Genomic DNA, 20,679 nt, shown 5'->3' with positions numbered 1-20,679 from the left:
GGCCTTCGATTCTCCCCGTTACCCGAGGTCACCTCGCCACTGGGTACCCCATCCAGCCCTGTTGCTAAATGGTATTTGATTTGGAGGGCAGTTCTTGCGGAGGGGGGCAGAGAGAGAGAGAGAGAAAGAGAGGGAGGGAGGAAGGAAGGGAGGGAGGGAGGGAGGGAGCGAGGGAGGGAAGAGGGGGAACTGCTTCAGCAGGTCAAATTGAAATCAGAATTGAACACTGGGAGAAAGAGGCCGCGGCACCTTATAGCCTAATCCCTGAGAAAGATTAAAGATGTTTTTGGCCGTATATTGTATTGATTTGTCCTCTGAAGTATAAGTCATTTGGGAGATGATGGGAGGCTTGAGGGGAGGGGGGAGTAGGGAGGGGAGGGAAGGCTCTGCTTTTGTTACAGACTGGGACTTCTCATTGGGATGGTGAGCATGTCAGGCCTCTACCCTGGACGTGGCTCTGGGTCATGCAGAGGAGTGTGATTTTTTTTTTTTCCATTTCAAAGAGAAAGAGACAGACCAGAGAGGGCAAATGTCCTTCCCAAGGCTACACAGCCAGATTGAGGATCCAAGACAGGAGTTGGATACCGCTTTGTCCTATGGTGGAGAATGTTGCCCCGTCAGCCCCATGACACCCTCACCTGTTAACTCCTGCTTGGGGTGACCCCATGGTTGATGGAGCCCAGCCTGCACCAGTCACTTCCCCAGCCCACCTTGACCGTTACAAATCCTTCCACGTTGTTTAAGCAAACATAGACACTGGCTGAAGACCACTTAGGTACACCTCCCTCAGAGGAGGAGGGCTGGGAAGGACCAAAGGCTGCAGGGGTGGGTGTCCAGAGGGGGAAGGAGTGGGCATCCAGAGGGCACAGGAGTGGGCATCCAGAGGGCACAGGAGTGGGCATCCAGAGGGGACAGGAGTGGGCATCCAGAGGGCACAGGAGTGGGCATCCAGAGGGGCTCAGTGGGCATCCGGAGGGGTGCTGTAGGGCTTCATCTTTGGACTCAGGAAGGCTATATGGGTGCTTGGGGGTCAGCCCTAGCTGCTCTGTTGGGTGGTTCAGTCGAGGGTAGAGGGAGACAGGAGGGGACTGTTGTGGCTTTATCTTGGGGTATCTTCCTATTTGTGGCTTCAGTAGCTCTGGACCCCCCAAAACACTGACTACCTACTCCTTGGGGAGGTAGCCTGAGGCCTAACCTGCTGTGTCCATCTTGGAGAATTAAGGAGGAGAGGGGGCTCTGCCACATGCCTGTCCACTCCATCCCAGAAACCCAGAGGCTGCCCCGAGCCTCAGACCCAGCATGTCTTCCATTCAGTGTCTGGGGCCTGACACTGAGAGTGGACCATGTGAGGGGCCCTGCTGCGCGGCAAGGCCCACCAGGCCCCAGCTGGTGTCTCCTCCAGGCTGGGGATTGGCAAGGTGTTGGCATTAATGTGACTGCTAGTGATGGCCAGGTCAATCCCGTGTGACGAAGATGAACCCCCGTGCTTGCATGGCCCGCCTCGGGGACTTTGCCTGTCCGCTCTGATTTCTCTGATGCTCTGGCCTGCAGCAGGATGTTGACACCTCTCAGGTTGGTGAGTCCCTAGGGCTAGATGTCATCAGGCCCCTGTGTGTGTGCGTGTGTGTGTATGTGTGTGTGTACTGCCACTTCCCCTGTTCTCTCTGCCGGCCTCTGATGAGTGTACCTTGACAGCAGCAAGAGGAAGCTGTCACATGCTGGGCTGTCCTGGTCTGAATTTGCTGCCTCTGTCGTCCACAGAAGCCATGTGCACGCTCCGAGGAATGTACTTGAAGATGTTCGGGGGTTTAAAGAACCCCCTTTTGTCTTTGGCCTGTGCAACTCAGTTCTGGGTGGTTCAGAGCCCAAGTGCTATGGCAGGAGGCTGTGCTCAGATCCACGACTGTGCTGTCTTCAACCTGAGGCTTCCACTTCCTCTTTAGTCTAACAGGAAGGGGGATAGCGCATGTGCTGCCTCCCCAATCCCTCCCCAGAAGTGCTGTGAGGTTCCGGGACTGAGAGTCACTCTGAGTTCTAGACCTGGCTCTGAGCCTGTCACAGTACCTCTCTGAGCCTTAGCTTTATCGCTGGTGTGAAAGTGCTGGGGCAGGGGACCCCTGGACTCCCATCGTTGAGTTCTTTGCATCCATTAGCTTTCCATCTTACCTCACTGTTTGGAGGCTGGGTGCCATGGTGATCCTCGGCCCCAGACCCCAGGTCGCAGGTACTCCTGCAGTCAAGAGTCCCCTCAGCACCCTCCTATCGTTCCAGCAGGTCTTTGAACCCCAAAGTCTTTATCTTCTTCCCCCAAAAAACCTATTGTGTCTTCCAGGCACCGGTGGAATCGGGAGGGGTCCCTTCCAACTGCTTCTGGTTGTTTAGCGGCAGCTGACAGAGGCTCCAGACCAGTCAGATTGCCGACCGTCTCCTGTCCGTTGACTTATCTATCCCTGTGGCCCCCATGCCACCGCTAAGCTTTTGGAGTTGTGGCTAAGCATGAGCCATTGCCTTGTCCCAAGGGCTGGAGGAGCCTGCAGACATAGTTCCCTTGCCAGGCTCCCTGGGGCCCTGCTCTAGGCCTGGCATTGTGTGGCATGCCAGCAGCTTTGTCCTGCTCCTGCGCGGTACACACCGTGTGACCCTAGTCACCCCCCCTCCCGGATCGGTCAGTGCTTTTTGTGTAGGACCAGCAAGGGGCCGTGCGGGCACTGAAGCATTTCTGCCTCGTTGCTCTGTCCATTTCCCTTCAGAACACTTGAGCCTGAACAGACTCTGCTGCCTCAGCCAGCCCCTCGGCCAGCCCCTCGGCCGGCCTGCCTGTTCTAGACTTCTGAGACTCTACCCATGATAGAGCCAGACTGGCATTTGGGGACAGTCATGATGGGGAGCAGGATTAGTGAGGGGAAAAAAGAGGAATGATCAGCTGGGGCCTCTTGGGCCCCCGGAGGGGTGTGTGACTGGAGCCATTGAGCACCATGAGCAGAGATGTGAAGGTGCTCAAAGGTAATGGGCTTGTGCTGATTGTTGTGTGGGTAATAGACTGGGGGCCTGGGCCCCGGGAAGGCCACTCCTGTAGTCTGGCAGGAAACGAGGACTTGGGGGCTTGAGAGCTGTCTCAGTGTGTGAGTAAACAAGCACAAAGACCCAGCTCAAATCCCCAGAACCACGTGAAGAGTTGAGCATGGTAGCAAGAGGCTCCTATGCCGACACCGAGGGAGACAGACACAGGGACTTGCTGGCCTCCAGCCCCACTGCAGGCTCCGTGAGGTGATAGAGCAAGGCTGGGAGTGCTAGGGAAGGATGCCTGATGGTTCCTCTGCTTGTGTGCACACACATACCACACACACATATACATACACCACAATACCACACACACACACACACACACACACACACACCACACGCACATCACACACACACATACACATACACCACACACATACACACATACACACACACCACACACATACACACATACACACTCACACACCACACACACACACACACACCACACGCACATCACACACACACATACACATACACCACACACATACACACATACACACACACCACACACATACACACATACACACATACACACTCACACACCACACACACACTACACACACACACACAGACACACTCACATGCACACACACACACACACACACACACACAGACACGCCACACACCCCAATATATTTTTAAGAGATGAGGGTTTGGGCCATGGGTTCATGGAGAGAAGAGAAGATGGGGTTGTATTCTAGTCACGAACTCACAGGCTGTGGCCCTGGATTCACGTGGACAGAGGTTGTTGAGCCCAGCCCAAGCTTCAGCACCATGGAGAGTGGCACCTGCATTCCTGGGCAGCCCTTTGGCTCCAGCCTGCAGCAAACGGCCTGCTCCTGGCCGGTCTGCGGACACTGAGCCCGCCAGGCGTCTGGGAGACACAAGCCTTTCCCTCTGCTTTGTTACCAATTTCCGTCTTATCCAAACACATTTGTTCCTGGACACTGCTGTGACCAGGCAGATCTGGCCGCGCCAGGAGCGGAGATGAAAGGGCCGAAGTGCTTGTCTCCAACAATCAGTGCGTGGCTGAGGGGCTGCGGTTGCAGGCTGGGGAGGCTGGGCCAGGAAAGAGCTTCCTCTGGGAGGCCCAGGATTGGGCCTGGCCCAGAGGGTGTCCTGGAAGGCGGGCCGGATGGAGCAGGCCCCCAGGCAGAGTGTGTGGCCCAGGCCTGCCCGGTTCTTCCCTGTATGGATGGACCACTGGTCCTCTCGGGCTCTTGGTTTCTCTGAAGTGGAAATAATTCTAGTTTTTATTTGTTTCTGTAGAAATGATAAAAACAGGCAAACCAGCCTCCCTGAGGCCCAGGGAGACTGGAGGGTTCAGGACTGCTTCTGGGCATACCAACCCAGGGTGAGCGATTGGCCTCCTAGACTCAGGATTCTCCTCCTCCTGGGTCTTTACACTCCTTGACTTACATGTGCTACATCTGGCTCTATTTTACTATAGACAGAATGATCATGTGGCTATTCTATGCAAATTATATGCAAATTTTTAACGAGCCAGAAGGAAGCTAACGATGCCTTGGGACCCAAGGGAAGCCTTGGGTGTAGGAAGCAGCAGGGCAAGGTGACAATCAGAAGGAGAGAATGGGGGTGGGGACAGGAGGGCTGGGGAGGGCCCTGAGGTCCTTGCCGCCCCTCGCCAGCAGAACTTCCTGGCCCATGCCACAGATTTAGGGATGTGGGGAGATGGGCAGGATGACTTACTAGTCACCCAGAAGACGTGAAATGGAGGAAGGGGGCGGGGAGGAGGAAGGAGAGGGAGGAGAAAGGGGGAAAAGGAGAGGAAGGAGGGGAGGAGGAGGGAGGAGAGGGGAGGATCTAAGTCAGAGACAGTAGGCAGAGGCAGCCAGGCAGGAGGGAGGCTCAGTTTCCTCTGAAATGGTCGTGGTACCGAGGATGTGAGCTGATTGGGAGGGGCCAGTGAGGCAGCACAGGGCTGTATTAGCTGTCTAAGGAGTGCTGTGTGGCCATGAAGGGCTGGCGGGGTAGGAGGGAGAGAGGGAGGGGGAGGGGGCAGAAGACAGATGGTGAGTAGAGAATGCAGAAAGAGTGGGGGGAGGGCTGGCGGTGGGGGAGGGGCTTCTGGACCACTGACCAGCTGTAATCCAGTGGTCAGCCAGTGGACTGGGCCTGCTCATTCTCTCATTCTTCAGTACCCGCCTGCACTGTGGAGACGACCGAGCTGTAGTTAGGCAGGGCTCTTGACCATCCATTCTCTTCATGGGTGGGAAGCAGCAAGAGGGAGCCCCCTGTCGCCCCCGCCAGGGCACTTTGGAGTGGACTTGGGGAGGGGAGTGAGCACAGCTGGAGGGTAGGAGGGGCGGCTGGCCCTTCTGTGAGTTAGGGCCCACAGGGGAGGGTGCACTGTAGTTGGGGCTTGAGTGTCAGCTGGCTGGGTCTGAGGCAGCCTGGTGAGCCTTGGATACCGGATGTGTGTTCCTAGCTCATGCTGGTCAGTCTGGGACAAACCAAAGTCGTTCTGTGGACCCTGGTTTAGATCGGAAAGGAGCTCTCAAGGCCGGGTAGTCCTTTCCTGTTCCTGGCGTTCTCAGAGCTGTGAGCAATCACCCTAGCTTCATCTCTCAACTAATATTCAGTGTCAGATTCTGGGGAAAGTCCCCTCCCTGTACTGTAGCTTGTGCCAATCTGACAGGAAAGTCGTACCCAAACCAGAGGAGCTGGCGGATCCCACCCACCCCACCCAGGAGGACTGAGGACTGAAGTCCCCTCCCTCCCTGCCTAGCATGTCTCTTCCCTCCCAGGGCTGGTGGCTAGCTTTGGGACTCCAAGCCTCCTCCCAGCAGCTGCAGGCCTGCCGGAATTGTGATGGATCAGTTCCTGACCTGGTCCATCAGCTCTAACTAACCAGAGCCCCAGGCCGCCGGGTCTTCTGGGACCACCGCTCCCCCTCTCCCCAAGCTGGGTCTGCTGCTTTGGGCCTGTGTCACCCTCATTGCCACCACCAAGGCCAGCTGATGGTCCCCTTTCTGGGGCATGGGTCAACAGCTCCATTTTCCACCAGGAAGCTAATGCTGAATGGGGTGCAGGGTCTGCCCAGGCCCCGGCTTCTACTGCTTAGCTGCCACCATCCTCCTAGCCTGGCTTGCAGAGAGGGCAGGGCTGGCTGGGAGGACCCTGGAGGACTTCCTTACCAGTGGCTGGTATAACAGGCTCAGGGCAGAACTGCCTGCAGCGAGACATGGTTGGGCTGCCTGCGTAATTACATCTCAACATTTCATTGCTTGTCAGTTTCCACTTCCCGGGGATGTGGGCTTCTAAATATTTCATCCCGGTCTGCAGCGGCCCACCCTACTCTGGCCAGACCACAGGCTCGCTGCTGCTGCCCCTAACCCCTGCGGTTCTCTCCTGCCTGAATGGTGCTCCTATAAGGTAGCCAGGAGCACCTGGAGTCTCTCTCCACACAGGAATCTCCAATACCAGCCTACTGACTTCCCATCTCCTAGACAGCAACTGGAAATGATTATTATTACTATTTTTTTTTTCAGACTGGGTTTCTCTGTGTATCCCTGGCTGTCCTGGAACTCACTCTGTAGACCAGGCTGGCCTTGAACTCAGAGATTTACCTGCTGCTGCCTCCTGAGTGCTGGGACTAAAGTCTTGTGCCACCACCACCTGGTTGTATCGAACTATTACTAATTGAGCTCCCCTGTCTGCTGGGACCCAGGGAGTCAGAGGAAGGATGATGTATCTCTTGAGGGACTCTCATGGAGGAAAGCCGAACTCAGGACACGGGGCACTTTTGCCGTGTTTGTGCACCAGGCAACGTCCTGTGCCATTTACCGATGCTTCTTGCTCAGCCTGTCTGGTTTTTTTTTTTTCCCCACTATGCAGGCCTGGTTGACTTTGAATTCAAGGCAATCCTCCTGCCTCAACCTCCTGATTGCTAGGATTATAGATGTGTGTGCCACCACACTCTCCTATATGCCCTATTCTTCACACTTTGTGATGGACAAAGTCCAAAGAGAATTAAGTACCTTGTCCAAAGTTACAGAGCTAAGAAGTGGCACCTGGGACTTGAACCTTGGCTCCCAGGCTCAGCCCTCTCTCTGATGTAGACAAATTACTCAGTACAAGGCAGGGGTGGCAAGTGCCATTAGAGAGAGCAGAGGGGCAGGACTGGGCCATTGCCAAGAGCTGGGAAGCTTTTGAGGGGTCAGACCCACAGGCTTCGTGGGCTCAGCAGACAGGAAGGGGGCAGCTGCTGCTTGCTTCAGGACCACAGTGGCAAAGACTTGGGGTGGCAGGGGGTGCATGGCTTGGATGAAGTGGTCCTCTTTAAAAAGTGGGGATGGAGGTGGGAGGGGCTGGAGAGCTCTTGTGTAGCTTCTGTCCACCTGTTTCTGGAGGCAGAGGCAGATGAGAAAGGAGTGGAGGTCTTGTTCTGTGTGTGGTACCTGTGGGTGTGGCTGATGGAGACAGCCTTGGCCAGACTGGGGGCCCTTTTAGCCACAGAGCCCCCCTTGTCCATAGGTAGACCAGTGAACTGGTCAGTAGACCTGGGACTGCACTCAGCAGCTATGGGCATGTGAGGGTCTTGCGGGGAATCCCAGCCCTCTCTGCAGCGAATCTGGGAAGCAGGTGGGTTTCCTCTGTCAATGGACAGCCACACTACTGAGCCGGATGTGGGTGGAAGGTTGGTCAGGGCCCCCACTAATTTTCTGCCAGCATCCTGTCCCCTTAGTCCTGTCCCCAGCACCTGTCTCCAGCACTTCTCTTTTCTATATTTTTTCTTGCTTCCTTGCTCTGAAGGTGTTTTGCCTAAATGCATCTGTGTTAAGATATTAGGGCAATCATTCAATGGATTTCCTCCCAAGAGCCCAACACCATGAATAATGAAACTCTGAGCCCTGCTGCAGGCTAGCCAGGGACAGTAGGGTTTACATGGTGACCCATGAGTCCTCCTTCATACTGGGCCCTTGGCCTGATCCGGGGTGGATATGTGTCACATTCTTACTGCTGAGTGACGTGGCTGTCGGTGGGAAGCAGTGGGTGTCTGAGATGGGACCAGGACCGTCTGTGCCCTCTCGGCCCCCTGTGTCACAGTGGCCCGCTGCTCTCTAGTGCCTGAGTTCCTTTCTACCTCCCTGTGCACCTCTAACCCCACAGGGACACGGCTCAGGGCCAAGAGAGGGGACATCGAAGATGAGGGCTTTGCTTTAGTCCCTGGAGTGCTGTGCAGCAGTCCAGCTTTGCTCCCTGTAGTGTGGGCAGGCTCCAGAGAGCTGCCATGACCCCCAGCTTCCAGCAGACCCCGGAGTGTGTGGGGTTGCAGCCAAGGCACTCAGGAAGACCTCCCCCACAAGGAAAGGGACAGGCCTGAGGGAGTGTGCACGGATGGTGAGCATGGGGGACCTGGGGAAGCTGTGGGGGAGGGGCTGTGAGCCGGGGGAGGGGCCAGGGTTGGCAGGTCTATTGTCTGACTGGGGACATGTGTGTCTGTCTGTGTGGTGTATGTGACAGTTCATTGTCTGTGTGTTGTCTGTGTATGAGAATAGGGCTCTGTGCTTGGGCACCCATTTGAAGTCATTATAGGCAAACTGTGCGCCCTGGTGGGTTCACCCCGTCCCTTGTGGTGTGCACAGCTGTGTGGTGTGTGGTGGGCTCACCCTGCCCCTTGTGGTGTGCACAGCTGTGTGGTGTGTGGAGGCTGCGGTGCCTGCACTTGTGGTACCATGTGGTTCCTGCATGAGCTTGCGCAGCTGTGGACTGGGCAAGGTGTGGCTGTTTAGGGTGTGTGGCCCTGGGTAGGCCTTGGGGTGGTAGCTCTTCTGTGGGATGGGAGAGCTGTGGGTATGTCTCTGTGAGGTCCTGGAGTGTAGGACTATGAGCAGTGTGTTGAGTGCATGTGTGCTAACGGCCTCCAGTGGGGATGCTGGCGTTGCCCCGGACCGCCCTCGTGCTTCTGAGCTGTGGCCCCGGGACTGCCCAGCACGGTGTTTCAGGAATAGCTTAGACTGGGCCCAGAACTGTTGGGTCCTGACATACTGAGTGATGAGTTCCATCTGAGCTTCTGCCCAAGCAGCCCTGCCACACTGGGCTGTGCTGCACCTCAGGGTGGCAGCTGCAGTGGGCAGTAGTGGACCTTCACAAACACTCAGATGTGACCTCCACTAGCCCCACCAGGGGGAGTTGATGTCCGTCCCTGTTTTACAGGAGGTCAGAGAGGCCTGGTGACCTGTGCGTCAACACTGAACACAGGCAGTGTGTTCTCCCTGTGCACAGACCTGAGTCCACTGAGACCCGACGAGTCTCTCCCCAGGTGGCCCATTGCCCACCAGGAGCTGGAGTCATTTGTGACAAGGAGGAGGATGGTGTCACTGCCCCTCTCTGGCCCAGCTGTCTCACACTGAGCTCTGGGACAGGCAGGTGACACTGTCAGCCTGCTGCCCGGCTGCCCGTTTGTGTTCCGTGTACCTGTCCCTCCAGTGTTTACTGCAGGGGAGTAGAGCTGGGCGGAGAAAGCGAACAGAGCAGAAGGCAGGATTGAGAGCCGTCCACGGGCATGTGTCTCCACAAGTGTGTCCAGAACTCATGGGGGCAGACTGTCCTCTTCATGAGTGGACACGAGACACCATAGGGTGCCCAGGGCCTGTGTAAGGTAAGGCGGTAGCTCCGAGGGGAGATCACTGCAGGCTCTGCGGGCATAGGCACCCCTGAGAGGGGCACGGGCAGGTGAGAGTCCTCCAGAGCCTCTGTCACCCATGCTCACCAGTGTCCCTTTGACCCTGTCCCTTGTTCCTCTAGCAAACATGGACAGCTGCCTATCCCCAGTGGGCCCCTGGGCATCAAGAACCCAATGAGGGAAGGGCTGGTGGGGAGTGGACAATTCCTGGCCAATTGGTTTGGGGTGCTCCTGGCTAGGGGGGCCACCTGCCCAAAGACCTGTTGTAGGGCAGAGGCAGTCAGAGAGGCAGGACCTGGGAGGCCTGTAGTGAGATAGCAGCTGCAAACCCGAGCAAGCGACACAGATGTCACACATGTTGGTGTGTGCACATGGACATAGTGTGGACTCAGCAGGGGTGAGTAGGGTGAGCCAGCCCGGAGCTCTGTGCAGTGGGGACCCAAGCCCAGCTCTCCCTCCCTCCCCATAGCTCACCGTGGAGCAGCCTCAGGGAAGATGAGATCACTGGGGTGGGGGTTGGAAGTGCTCCCCACCCCAGACAGTACCGCACCCCTGCTCTGCTGCCTGAACTCTATCAGAGCCCCATCACTTAGGCACGGCCTCGCTCCATGGCAGAACCCTGTCAGCCACCCACCCTCTAAGGAACTGTTTCCATCTCTTCCTGGGAGCGGGTTTGAGGCTGGGATTGCTGACAGTGTGACTTAGGAAAGAAGGAGAGGAAGAGAAAGTGACGGGTGCGTGCACGTGTGTGTGTGCGTGTGTGTGTGCGTGTGCATTTGTGTGTGTGCGCGCGTGTGTGTGCGTGTGTGTGTGCGTGCGTGTGTGTGCGTATGTTTGTATGTGTGTCTGTGTCTGCTTGTTTGTGCATGTGTGTGTGTGTATGTTTGTATGTGTCTGTGTGTCTGCTTGTCTGTGTGTGTGTGTGTGTATGTGTGTGTGTATGTATGTGTATGAGTGTGTGTGTCTGTCTGTGTGTGTGTATGTGTGTGTGTGTATGTATGTGTATGTGTGTGTATGTATGTGTATGTGTGTGTGTACGTGTGTGTATATATGTGTGTGTGTACGTGTGTGTATGTATGTGTGTGTGTACGTGTGTGTGTATGTGTGTGTATGTATGTGTGTGTGTGTGTATGTGTGACTCCCCACTGCCTCCTGCCTGCCGTGCTTCCTAGCATGGCCTGGGGGCCTCTCCCTGCTCTCCCCTCCCCTCCCCTGCCATTCCCTCTCCTCCCCTGCTCTCCCCTGCCCTCCCCTGCTCTCCCCTCTGCAGTCTACTATATTCTGCAGCAATATAGGTTTTTCCACTTGACTTCCTAGGGTTTGTCTTTTCATTATTTTTTTTCTGTTTTTACATTTAAAAGCATTTTTTCAAAAAAGGGAAAAGAGAAGAAGAGGAGGAGCCTGCAGGGCCTCTATTCAGGCTGTGAGAAACTGAGAAGGAGCCTGAGCAGGTGGGGAGGAGCCTGAGCAGGTGGGGAGGAGACTGAGCATGTGGGGAGGAGTCTGAGCAGGAAGGGAGGAGTCTGAGCAGGCAGGGAGGAGTTTGAGCAGGTGGGGAGGAGCCTGAGCAGGCTGGGAGGAGCCTGATCAGGTAGGGAGAAGTCTGAGTAGGTGGGGAGGAGCCTGAGCAGGTGGGGAGGAGCCTGAGCAGGTGTGGGAGGTGAGAGCCCAGCCCCAGGCATTCAGAGCACCAGGCAGTGGTCAGCACAGCATGTGGAGGAGGCTTGCCCCTGCTGTTAAGTGTCTCCAAGTAAGGCAAAGTCCCTCTCTGGCCTCAGACCCTCTGTTCTCCAGGTGTGGACTGGGGTCTCAGGCCCCATGGGCTGATTGTAATCAGAGATATCTTTGGTGAGAGGCTGTGGCATCTGCCTCTGGCCAGCACACAGAGGCCCTGACTTGGCTAGGACACAGGTCTGCAGCTGGCACATGGCAGCTGGGTTCTGAACAGGGATCTGGCAGCCAGTTTCCTGGTAGGAGGTTGGGTAGGGTCTGGGGAATGACCTGAGGGATCTCTAAAGGGGACCCAGGTGGGCTTTGGAGGGGGCATGGGGACCCCAGATTCCTCCAGCCCTCCTGCTCCTGTGTCTGCCTAGAGCTGGGGGTTGGCTGTTTCTTGTCTGTCTGTCTGTCTGCCAGCTTCCATTGCTCTCTCCTGCAGTGTGAACAGTGGCTCTGGATGGAGTCCACTGGGAGCCCGAGGGCAATGGAGCGGGGAGGGAAGACAGTGCCCCAGGGAGTGGAGGAGTGAGTACCAAGTGACGGGCACAGGGGCTGGACGTGGGTACCCTGTAGCAGCGTGGTCTGTGACCATGTGCGAGTATCCGAGGAAAGGCCGTGTGATTGTGCACATATACACTCTTTGGTGTGCATACTCCTGACTATGCGCACACACGTGTGTAATCTCCACCCCTTCCACAGAGATGGGTGAGACTTTGGCAGTGGGAACCCTGCCTCTCATCCCTAGAGGCAGTTGTGGAGGGGAGGGCTTTCTGGATAAGGAGGGCTTCAGCAGAGAGGACCTTGGTCTGATGCAGGCTCTGGGCACTGAGCAGGATTGCTGCCTCACTTGCCATGACCTTTGCTAGGCTGTTTGCAGCTCCGAGCCTCAGTTTCTGACAGACGTGGATATTAGTATTTATCCAGGGTTGAGTATGCAGACTCTTGGAGGCCAGACCTAGCCAGTGCCAAGCACAGGGTGGGTCCTCAATCGTGCTGGGCTGCAGGGGCCACTCCAGTTCTCTCTGGCTGTGACAGGGAACCAGGAGAGAAGTGAAGCAGGGGTGCAGGGCTTTGCCACCCCCTGGAGTCATGTGCCCCAAGACAGGCCCCATGAGGCAGCTCTCTGTCCCCATTCCCCCAGCTGCCATATTGACTGTGGGCAGTGAAGTCATGACACTGTTGGGCACTTGCTTTCTTGTGATGCAGTGGCACAGTAAACATTCACCTAAGTCCATGCCCAGGCATGCCCACACTCCTGTGCCCAGGCACTCCCACCTCCACAGCCAACTCCCCTGCTACACACAGGACAGGACAGCTGGTGGCCCACAGCCTGGTGGCCTGGCTTTAAACCTCAGCTCCTCACCTAACTCTCCATCTCTGAGAGCCTCAGTTTCCCTATCTGTCTACTGGGAATGTGGTGTGACTTCTCAGAGGAGTGACATCATGTGGCCTTTGTTAGGTCACAATCAGTTTATGTGGGATGCTCCGTAAATACCACATCCTCCAAGACCACACACACACTCAGTTTCCTGTGACTAACGTTCCATCTTGCTGGGCCACTGCCCCCTCAACCTCCTTTTCAGCAGAATGAAGCTGGCAGGACAGGGCAGGACAGCATGCGCTGGCCCAGGAGTGTGACTTAACCCCACACTTTCTCCCTGTAGGAGATAAACTCCCCACTTCCCACTTCCTCCTTGAGCCAGGTGGCCCGGCCCTACTGCCTGGACTAGCCTCTTCCTCCTGTCCATCTGTCTCCCCAGATGGGGGAGAAGACATGTCGCCATTGGCCCATTTTCTAACTGGAGAGAGACCATATGGCCGGTTGGCAGGAGCCGAGTACCGCCATCATTAGAACGCCGCCAGCCAGTAAGGGCAGCAGGCCATTCCCTGGCTCTTTCTGTGGCCAGGGGCTGGAAGGGGTGCTCACACCACACACTGTGAGAACCACGTAGAGGCGCCTCATGCCTGGGAGGGTTGCAGCCGTATAGACGGACCAGGTGGAAGCCCAGGCAGACATAGGCTAGCAGGTATGGGATTGGCCACGACTGAAGAGCTAGGGCCAGGCCCAGGGAGGACACTGTTCCGAGCGGCACCTACAGAAGGGCAGAGGTCCCACCAAGGGGCTGGCTTCTTGGGTTCTTCCCCATGTGCTTTTCGTTAACGGTTCCCCAGCTCCACCAGGGGCCTTGAGGGGCTGTGGTCTAGAGTTCCTCGCTCCTGGCAGGGTAGGGCTGGGCCAGGCGGACTGTCTGGGCTCCAGTTTCCTCGCCCGTCCCATGCAGTAGTGAGCACAGGTGGTCCTCAGTTGCTCTCCTCGGGAGAGTGCAGGTGGACTGTGACCCCATGAATGGCATGGCCGTCTGCCTGTGCTCCCGAGGGGCTTGGGAACTGGCTGGCTTCAGGGTGCTCCCTGGCGGACGTCCGCTGGTGCAAAGCTGGGGTGCATCCTGGCCCACCCCAGCAGCCACACATGCAGCCCACCCCCAGGACCTTTTGGGTGCAGGGTCTCTGGGACAGGGATAGGAAGTGTGTGGACATGGGTGTGGGGACACCAGTTACCAGGGTGGCTATTCTCAGATCTAATCCTTCAAAGAACCGTCTCAGGTGAAACTGATAAAAATAGCCAGCGCTTCCAGGTACTTGCTGTGCACCAGACAGCGGGTTTGCTCACGCTGACTCACAGATTCCACAAGAAGCCAGTGAACTAGGTCGCCTTCTAATCTCACTTTATAAATGTGATGTCTGAGACACAGAGAGGTTGAGCCATTGCCTTGAGGTTACCTAGCAATAACTGGTAAAACCAAGATTTCAAATAGGCAGTATGGCTCTTGCTAGCCTCCATCAGGGAAACTGAGGCACAGAGTGCTTACGTGTCACATCCAGGGTCTGTATTCATGCTGTGGTTGGTGTTTGTGACCATGACGTGGGGCTCTGGGGGTCAAGCGAGGGACCCTGGTCATAGTCTCCTGGGGTGTGTTGGAGGAGTGGGGAGCTCAGGCTTGACTGCTTAGGCTGATGGGCAGGGCCTCTCCACAGGAGGTGTGTGTATTGCCCAGTCGGTGAAGATTCCTCGGGAGCCCAAGACCGGGGAGTTTGACAAGATCATCAAACGCCTACTGGAAACATCCAATGCCAGGGCCATCATCATCTTTGCCAATGAGGATGACATCAGGTAGGGTGGCCATGGCAGACAGTAGCCCAGGAACATCCCACTGGAGGACTTCTCTCCAGGGAGTTGGGGAAGGGCAACAGGTGAATCAGAGTGGTGGACTCCCAGGCTAGACCCAGCTACTCTTAACAGGGCTCCATCCCCTCTGTTTCCTTCATCCATTCTGCCAGCCAAGGATAGCAAGCAGGACACTTGGGGGAAGCGCTTCATGGACTTGGGCACGCACTGCACAGTCCTAGTTCACCTGCTGGAGGGTGACCTCAGCCACGTTGCTCAATTCTCTGAGCCTCTTTGCTGTTTAACAAACCCAAACAAACAATTCCTGTCCAGGAGTGATTGGGGACCAAGAGTAGGAAGGTGCTCAAAGCCGTGGAACAGGGCCTGGCATGAAGTGGGTGTTCAGTGGTGACTGCAGGCCATAGCTCAGCCCCTACCTCTGCTTTTGGTGAGCGTGCGGCACAGGGCTTGGACATGTTCTCATTGTGGTAGGCTGGTTCCTTCCTAGACCCCAGACTCTGGTGTCTCTGAGTATAAGGGCTATGGAGACCCCGCCAGTCCCTCTGTGTGTCCTCCAATCCTGCAGAGGGGTCACAGGTCACGAGCCCAAGGGCCCTCTACGGACTGTCCCCGCAGACCCTTCACATCATCCCTCCTTTCCTCCTGCTTCTCGCTTGGCCCACCTTCTAGAAACCAGTCAGGTTCCTGAAGTTCACCTTTGAGAGAGAACCCTGCATCTGAGCAGAGCTGGGGGAGGGGTGGGCCTGCTCTCACAGAGGAAAGTGAGCCCCAGGCTCAGTGACCCTCTCCCTGGAACCTTCTAAGGCCCATGTTGGCCTGACTTCCCTCTTTCAACCCTTCCCCACACCTTACCCCGAGTCCTGAGTTTTAGCAACACAGAAGGCCCAGGAACAATGCAGGAGTGGAGGAGAAAGGACCCATCCAGGCAGGGGTTCCCCGCGGATATGGTCTCGAGTGGATGCCCTCCAGGATGCACAGAGACAGTACAAACCTCCTTAAGGCACACAGGTCCCCCAGATATTGGTGCCAGAGCTCTTCATGCCCTAGGGAAATGGTTGCTTAGTGGCTGCAGGCTTCCCTGGGCTGTCCCCTTTGCCCCCGGCTCCTCTCTCACACCCCTAAAACCAGTCCCACACCCACATCCAGCTGTGCATGTTGCTTTGGGCCCCCTGCTTCCGAGGGTACCCTAGTTCAGGTAAGCCTCCTGTTGGGAGGAAGGGTGGAGGTCTTGTCCCTAGGGGAGGGGCTGGATGGGACTCTGTTGAGCCACATGGGCAGTCTGGCAGGAGGCAGGCTGTTTCTGGAAATCCACTGTGTTTTCAGAAGTGGACTGAGGTAAAAATAAATGCAGGTGGCGGGCTGGGTGGGGGATGATTGCTCTACCCCCCTCGGCTTCTCAGATGCAGGAAGCATTAACAGGATTGTGGCTGCGGTTCCATGTGCCTGCCCCATCTACCATTAGTGGTGGCCCAAGGTGGGTGGTGGCCTGCTAAGGGGCCAGGAGTTGGCAGAGAGATGAGAGCAGGGGCCCAGGGTGACCACGGGCTGGTTTGGCGGCAGGTTCTGGGGCTTGGGGAGAATATTTTCTCTCTAAGCAGTCCATTCCCTGCTCTCGTCTAGACTTCTGCTGGCCCAGGTCTAGCACCCCTGGGACCCTGGACCTGCATCCTTACTTCTTACCAGGGAAGCACAGGAACAGTCTCTGGGGTCCCTGGCTCCCACATAAGAGTTTCTGGCTCCTCTCCAAGAGAGCAGGGTCAAGGGACTCCCACCCCTCTCTTCTCCCCTCTTAAGAGCTGGGCTTGAGGGCCATCCAGTTCAAGATCAGTGGCGTGACATGTGGTCCCCTCAGCCCTGTGATGGGCTTGTCCTGGGACCTTTGATCAAGGTCCCTGCCTGGAAGAGAGGATTAGGGCTAAGAGCACTGGAGGCCCCACCCTGCACCGGAGCAGCTGAGGAGGGGGTGGATGGGCAGCTACCCTGTGGCATCCATGTGAAAGATTGCCTTGCTATGGGGTGGCCCTGGTGCCCGGAAAGCATGCCTCTGAGAGGACAGGGGTTTGGCAGATGTCATCTGGAACCCAAGTGGGGCAGACAGGGGTTTGGGGAGACATGGATGATCTTTGTAGGGGCAGATGTGGGCCCACAAAGGTAGGCCTGGATGAGAAAGGTCACTGTAGACATGCAGGTAGGCATAGGCCGAAGAGTTGGGGAGCTACAGGAGGCCTGGCAGAGGCAACAGTGGGCTGTGAATCAGGGGTGAGGGGCTCAGGTATAGCCTGGGGATGGGCATAGGCTGTGAGGGGGTCAGGTGTGTATGGGGTGTCCTCTGTGGCTGGGAGCAGGGGCAGCCATGGGTTCTGGGAGATAGGCATGAAGGATGGGGGCAGCTGGGTAGCCATACATATCTGGGCTGGGCTGCTGTGTCCCCACAGGAGGGTTCTGGAGGCGGCACGCAGGGCCAACCAGACGGGCCACTTCTTCTGGATGGGCTCAGACAGCTGGGGCTCCAAGAGTGCTCCCGTGCTGCGCCTGGAGGAGGTGGCTGAGGGTGCTGTCACCGTCCTCCCCAAGAGGACGTCTGTCCGAGGTAGGCCCAGCAGGTGGGGATCATGGCCCCCCGTCAACCCTCATGGCTTACTGTCCACCTCCACCCTCTGCTGTTCCCTGTCTTGTCTTGCCTCTTCATTTGCCCATAACCTCCTGCATGCAGAGGCCTCCAGCATGACAGATCTGCGTAGCTGCTTTGGGTTGTGGGATATGAGAGGCATGCGGTCATGAAAGTGTCTTGTACCTGTCCAGCCCCACCCCTCTCCTACTTGGGACCCTTTCCCTGCTCAGCAGGGAAACCACGCGTGGCAGCATGTTTCGGTGTGGCCAGCTCAGGGCCCACGGCTAGGTCTGGGCACCTCTGTCTGTCTCCTTTCTGCCTTGCCTACACCCCTTCCTCTGGGGCGAAGGCCACAGTCATCTTGGGTAGGAATAGACCTCTCTGGCTGGAGTCTTGCCGGGTGGGAGGCATGATGTCAGCGTCCTGGCGATAGCCTGACTTGGCAGCACTCAGGCTCACGACGGGATGATGGCTCCCAGGGCCTTCGTTCCACTCAGGGAAAGCCCACGTTGGGTTGACAGGCCTGGAAAGACCTCAGGAGTCAGCCCCTTCATCCGACTCTCCGTCACTAGCTGAAGGTCACTTAGCGTGTCCTCTCTTCACCTTGAGGCCCAGCCAGCACAGGCAGTGGAAAATTCCACAGCACCTCAGCCACACGGAGCCACAGTGAGCACCCAGACGGACTGGTGTGGCAGACGTCGGCCCCTGCCGGGTCCTCATTTAGCCTCCCAGCAGCTCTGTGACTCGAGTCACAGAGCTGGGATTTGAACCCAAGACTTAAGTACCCTTTCTCTCTGGAACATTGGGGACATTTTAAAGACACTGGTTCTCATGTGTTTTTTGTTTTCGAGACAGGGTCTCACTGTGTAGCCCTGGCTCTTCTGAAACTTGCTCTGTAGACCAGGCTGGCCTTGAACTCGAAGAGATCCACCTGCCTCTGCCTCCCAAGTCCTGGGATTAAAGTGTGGTCAATATACCAGCCACTGGTTCTCCTCTGGAGATACTATTGGTTGTCATAGTAAGCAGGTGATGCCCCTGGAGTCTAGTGGGAGGAGGCTAGGGATGCCATTAAACATCCCATAATAGTCCACACAACAAAGAGTTACTCAGTCCCACTATAGTCCAGAATTCATCTCCCTCTGTCCCCCACAGCTTAGACAGTCCCTTAACTTCCATTTGGCCCCCCCATGGGGTGAGCTTCAGAGGGTCTCTGGGCAGGAGGAGAGGGCATTGTCCTGCTTGTGCCAGCCCTGAGGCAGGGTTGCCTGAGCAGGAAGGGAGCTGGGCAGCTTGCAGAGGGCACAAGGAGTGGGTGTTTGTCAACAATGGGAATGTTCTAGACCGAGGGGCAAGTGCACGGCCAGGTCTTGCTGTTTGCTCTAAGTGACCCCCTGCCTTCTCTGACCAGGTTCCCTCCATGTGCCCAGACTGATCCGTGAGGGCATCTCTGCCACGCAGGCTGTGGCCCTAAATCACATGCGCTCCGTTGGGACCTGACCAAGCTCTTTTCATTTTGCATGGCATAAAACTATGCCGTGTTTTGTGTTTTCTTAGCTGCCTGGCCCCAGGTCAGAGGACGCCCCTTTCCCTTCCTGGCCCTGCTTCTCTCCTTGTCTGGGTGTGTGTGTGGGGTGGGGGAGGGCAGGGAGGAGGCCCTGACACCTCCATTCCCTGCCAGGGTTCGACCGATACTTCTCCAGCCGCACGCTGGACAACAACAGGCGCAACATCTGGTTTGCAGAGTTCTGGGAGGACAACTTCCACTGCAAGTTGAGCCGCCATGCGCTCAAGAAGGGAAGCCACATCAAGAAGTGCACCAGTGAGCATGCGCCTGTGGTGGGGCCTGTGGGGGTGGGGACTGCACAGGTGGGACCTTGGGGGTCCAGGCTTTAGGGAGGCGGACCCTGTAGAATGAGGGACGGTAGGGGTGGGGCCTGTGGGAGGCGGAGCCTGAAGAAGGTGGGGACTATGACGGTGGGGCCTGTGGGAGGCGGAGCCTGCAGAAGGTGGGGACTATGACGGTGGGGCCTGTGGGAGGCGGAGCCTGCAGAAGGTGGGGCTTTGGGAGTGGAGGCAGGGCCTGCTGGCTGTGCGGCCGGATGCTAGGCTCCTGAACTCCAGCCAGTTGTGGCCACCAGCCCAGTTCCCCGGGCCAAATCTGGGAGAGCCAAGAGCCTAGCTAGAGGGGCTTAGGGACTGGTATTCAGAAGCTGCTCCTCACGTCTGTGGACGTGCGATGGTCAAGGCCTGAGAGTGGAATTGGTAGGGCTGGAGGATCAGGGCTATAGCCAGAGTAGGGTGCAGCCCACAGTGGCCTGGGAGGTCAGGGTGGGAGGGCTGCGCTGCGTTCTCTCCAGAGAGCAGAGCTGGAGGAGGAGGAGCTTGCCCCGAGGTCTCACAGAGGCGTCTGACTGCCTTGGGGTTCACCGTGCTGGACTGACCCGCACAGCTGGTTCCATTCCTGCCGCTCAGCACACCGTACCCCTGACCCACCAGGGGCTTCCTCAGTCACTCAGCAAGTGCTAGGCTGCCTCACCGACTGGCGGCCTGGGCCTGTTCTTGTGGAGAATGGAGAACAAAAGAGTCTGAATCCTCATGGAGTTTTTATTCTAATGGAGAGACAGACGATAAACAAGATAAATAAATCATGGGATGTGTCAGAGGGAGCCGCACTGTAGAAACAAAACCCATTTGAAAAAGAGTAGGAAGTACTATGGGGGAGGGCAGCAGCCCTTCACAGCCACAGGATGTGCTATGGGGGAAACTGAGCCCCAAAGGGGTCACGTAGGGGGAGGTCTGAGAAGGGATCTTAGTTCCCACAAGTGCCAGGGGCTAAGACAGGATTAAAACTGAGGCCTGAGCTTCAGGCCCTCCACCCTGGGGTTGCAGCCTGGCACTTGCTTCATATGTATTTGGACCCAGGTCCTGAGTGCTCTGGGTCTGAACAGCTCTGCAGCAGGAGCCCCCTGGGTGTTCTGGGGTTCTGGGTGCTGCATCCATGTGGTACCTCACCGAGGGAAAGGCCTCTGTCCTCTGGAGTGGCCTGGGCAGCTTGGGCAGGGAGATGGGAGGTGGAGACACTCCACAAGGAATCTTTGGCAGATTGGGTTCCCTAGGTGGGGCAGGAGGGAGCTAGAAGTGGTGGAACTGGGGTCTGGGAGTGAGAAATATGCTGCCCTCTGGTGGCTGCAGCCCACAGGGACCAGCAGCCACTGGGAAGTGGTTCCTCCCAGGGTCACAGCCAAGCCCTTGGTGTCTGGTCTGCGGAATATGTGTGTGTGTTGAGGGGCAGTGTGTGTAGCTATGTGTGTGCAGGAGTGTGAGCCTGAGCTGGGGTGTGTGCGGGTCTTGTGTGGAGGTTCACGTGTCCTGCATGAGTCTGTCTCTCACGCTTACACACGTTAGGTTTCTGACTGCCATGATCTCATTTCACCCTCCCAACTCTAG

General features: G+C 56.9%; 1 protein-coding gene across 3 annotated transcripts in view; it reads left to right on the top strand.

Moving 5' to 3' along the window:
- Nucleotides 1-20,679, top strand: part of Grm4 (glutamate metabotropic receptor 4) — a 91,661-nt gene that overhangs the window by 47,046 nt on the left and 23,936 nt on the right. For 2 of the 3 annotated variants that reach the window (XM_052744358.1, XM_052744357.1), the window contains exons 4-6: nucleotides 14,471-14,606; nucleotides 17,057-17,211; nucleotides 18,911-19,051. The exons of the other annotated variant lie outside the window; for it this stretch is intronic. In XM_052744358.1, the coding sequence (XP_052600318.1) occupies nucleotides 14,471-14,606; nucleotides 17,057-17,211; nucleotides 18,911-19,051 (432 nt within the window). The remainder of the gene's footprint in view (nucleotides 1-14,470; nucleotides 14,607-17,056; nucleotides 17,212-18,910; nucleotides 19,052-20,679) is intronic. 3 annotated transcript variants of the gene reach the window in all.

Source organism: Peromyscus californicus, unplaced genomic scaffold, assembly GCF_007827085.1.
Source record: "Peromyscus californicus insignis strain IS unplaced genomic scaffold, ASM782708v3 Scaffold_19__1_contigs__length_69161282, whole genome shotgun sequence".
Taxonomy (NCBI): Eukaryota; Metazoa; Chordata; class Mammalia; order Rodentia; family Cricetidae; genus Peromyscus; species Peromyscus californicus.
Note: the sequence above shows the minus strand (reverse complement) of the source record. Positions and strands in the feature narration are given on the sequence as shown.